The following is a 1394-nucleotide window of genomic DNA, read 5'->3' as shown; positions in this document are numbered from 1 at the left end:
TGAGATCATGTTATGAACTGCACTAAGCAGTAGAGGATGTAAGGCAAGGATGGAGCATTCTAACTTAGCTGTTTCTGCTGCCAACTCCTGTATATTTTGTTCAGAATCCCAGGAGATGCAACTTCTCATTAATAATAGGGGAACAGAAGCTAGAGATCTAGTTGCCTGCATCTCAGTTTTCCAAAGGCACCAAAGAGATGCTGCACCTAAATATCTACATCCTCTATGAAATCCTATTTTGTTTCCTGCTACTGTATCCATGCTGTCTCTCTCCCTGTTGCTCCTGCTTGTATGAGCTGTGCTCGTGTCTTCTCTTTGCCTTTGGATTTCTCACTGATGTGAGGCAGCTAGCTTTGTTCACTCATGTACTTTGTCTTATGGGGAATGCAGCGGGGATGAGGGATGTACTTCACACTAGTTGTGACATTTCTTCTCTTCAGGTACATATCAGAGCCACTGTGTTGCACAGTGATTTTGCTTGCAAAATCCCAATGGCTATGATAGCTAGATTTTTTTCTGGTATAGGTTTGGAGTGAATGGTTATGAGTCACATCTCAGTGTTTGCTAATAGCTCTACCATATGCTTTTTCTTTCTTTGTGCTTATTAAGCAACTGACAATTCACCTGTGGAAGCACGATGAGATTTTAACTGAATTGGAGAATGGAATCAAGAACTCTCGCAAGCTGGAGACCTTTTGCAGGGACTTCGAACTACAGAAAGTCTGCTACTTGCCTCTCAATACCTTCCTGCTCAGACCTTTACACAGACTTATGCACTACAAGCAGATAATGGAGAGGCTTTGCAAACACTACCCACCAAACCACACAGATTTCAGGGATTCAAGAGGTAAGCAAGGCATAAGACATCAATTCCCAGAGCTGGAAAATGTTAGAAATGCATGTACAAACAATTTTTTTTTTCTTACAGCCTAATTAAAACAGGATTGAGTTGCAAAATCAATCACTCAGAAGACCAGAAACAGTAGGATTAGAGTTGCACTTGTATACACATTATGGCATACTGTGGACAAACACTCAGAAGAGAAATCTGCCGGGGGTTATTAAGTACGCAGAAATGACATGCAGTTCAGGAAGTCCCTCGAGCTGAAAATAGTTGGGAGAGAACATGGAGGACATGCCAGATGTGCTAATTTTATTCTCAGCTTTCCCTAGATATCCACTGGTAACAGAGAGTATTGGCCCGGATGAATCCTTGATCTCACTCCACGTGGCTGCTTGTTGTTATGTCTTAACACAGTGTTAAGGAGAATATTATTTTTCCAGATAGACACTTTGTTCTATTACCACTTCCATGATTTGTTTCAGGAACTCAAAGCTGCCAACGTATTGGGGTGGTTTTTTTTTGATGGTCGTGTTTTTTCTAAATGAGAATA

The 1394-nt window shown here is 41.2% G+C and overlaps 1 protein-coding gene across 1 annotated transcript in view; it reads left to right on the top strand.

The window, feature by feature from the left end:
- Positions 1-1394, top strand: part of FARP1 (FERM, ARH/RhoGEF and pleckstrin domain protein 1) — a 189735-nt gene that overhangs the window by 174078 nt on the left and 14263 nt on the right. Inside the window, exon 18 of the mRNA XM_010728654.3 lies at positions 610-847. Coding sequence (XP_010726956.1) covers positions 610-847 — 238 coding nt within the window. The remainder of the gene's footprint in view (positions 1-609; positions 848-1394) is intronic.

The sequence above is a fragment of the Meleagris gallopavo genome, chromosome 1 (assembly GCF_000146605.3).
Source record: "Meleagris gallopavo isolate NT-WF06-2002-E0010 breed Aviagen turkey brand Nicholas breeding stock chromosome 1, Turkey_5.1, whole genome shotgun sequence".
Classification (NCBI taxonomy): domain Eukaryota; kingdom Metazoa; phylum Chordata; class Aves; order Galliformes; family Phasianidae; genus Meleagris; species Meleagris gallopavo.
The sequence above is the reverse complement of the archived record's forward strand: the minus strand, read 5'-3'. Positions and strand labels throughout refer to the sequence as shown.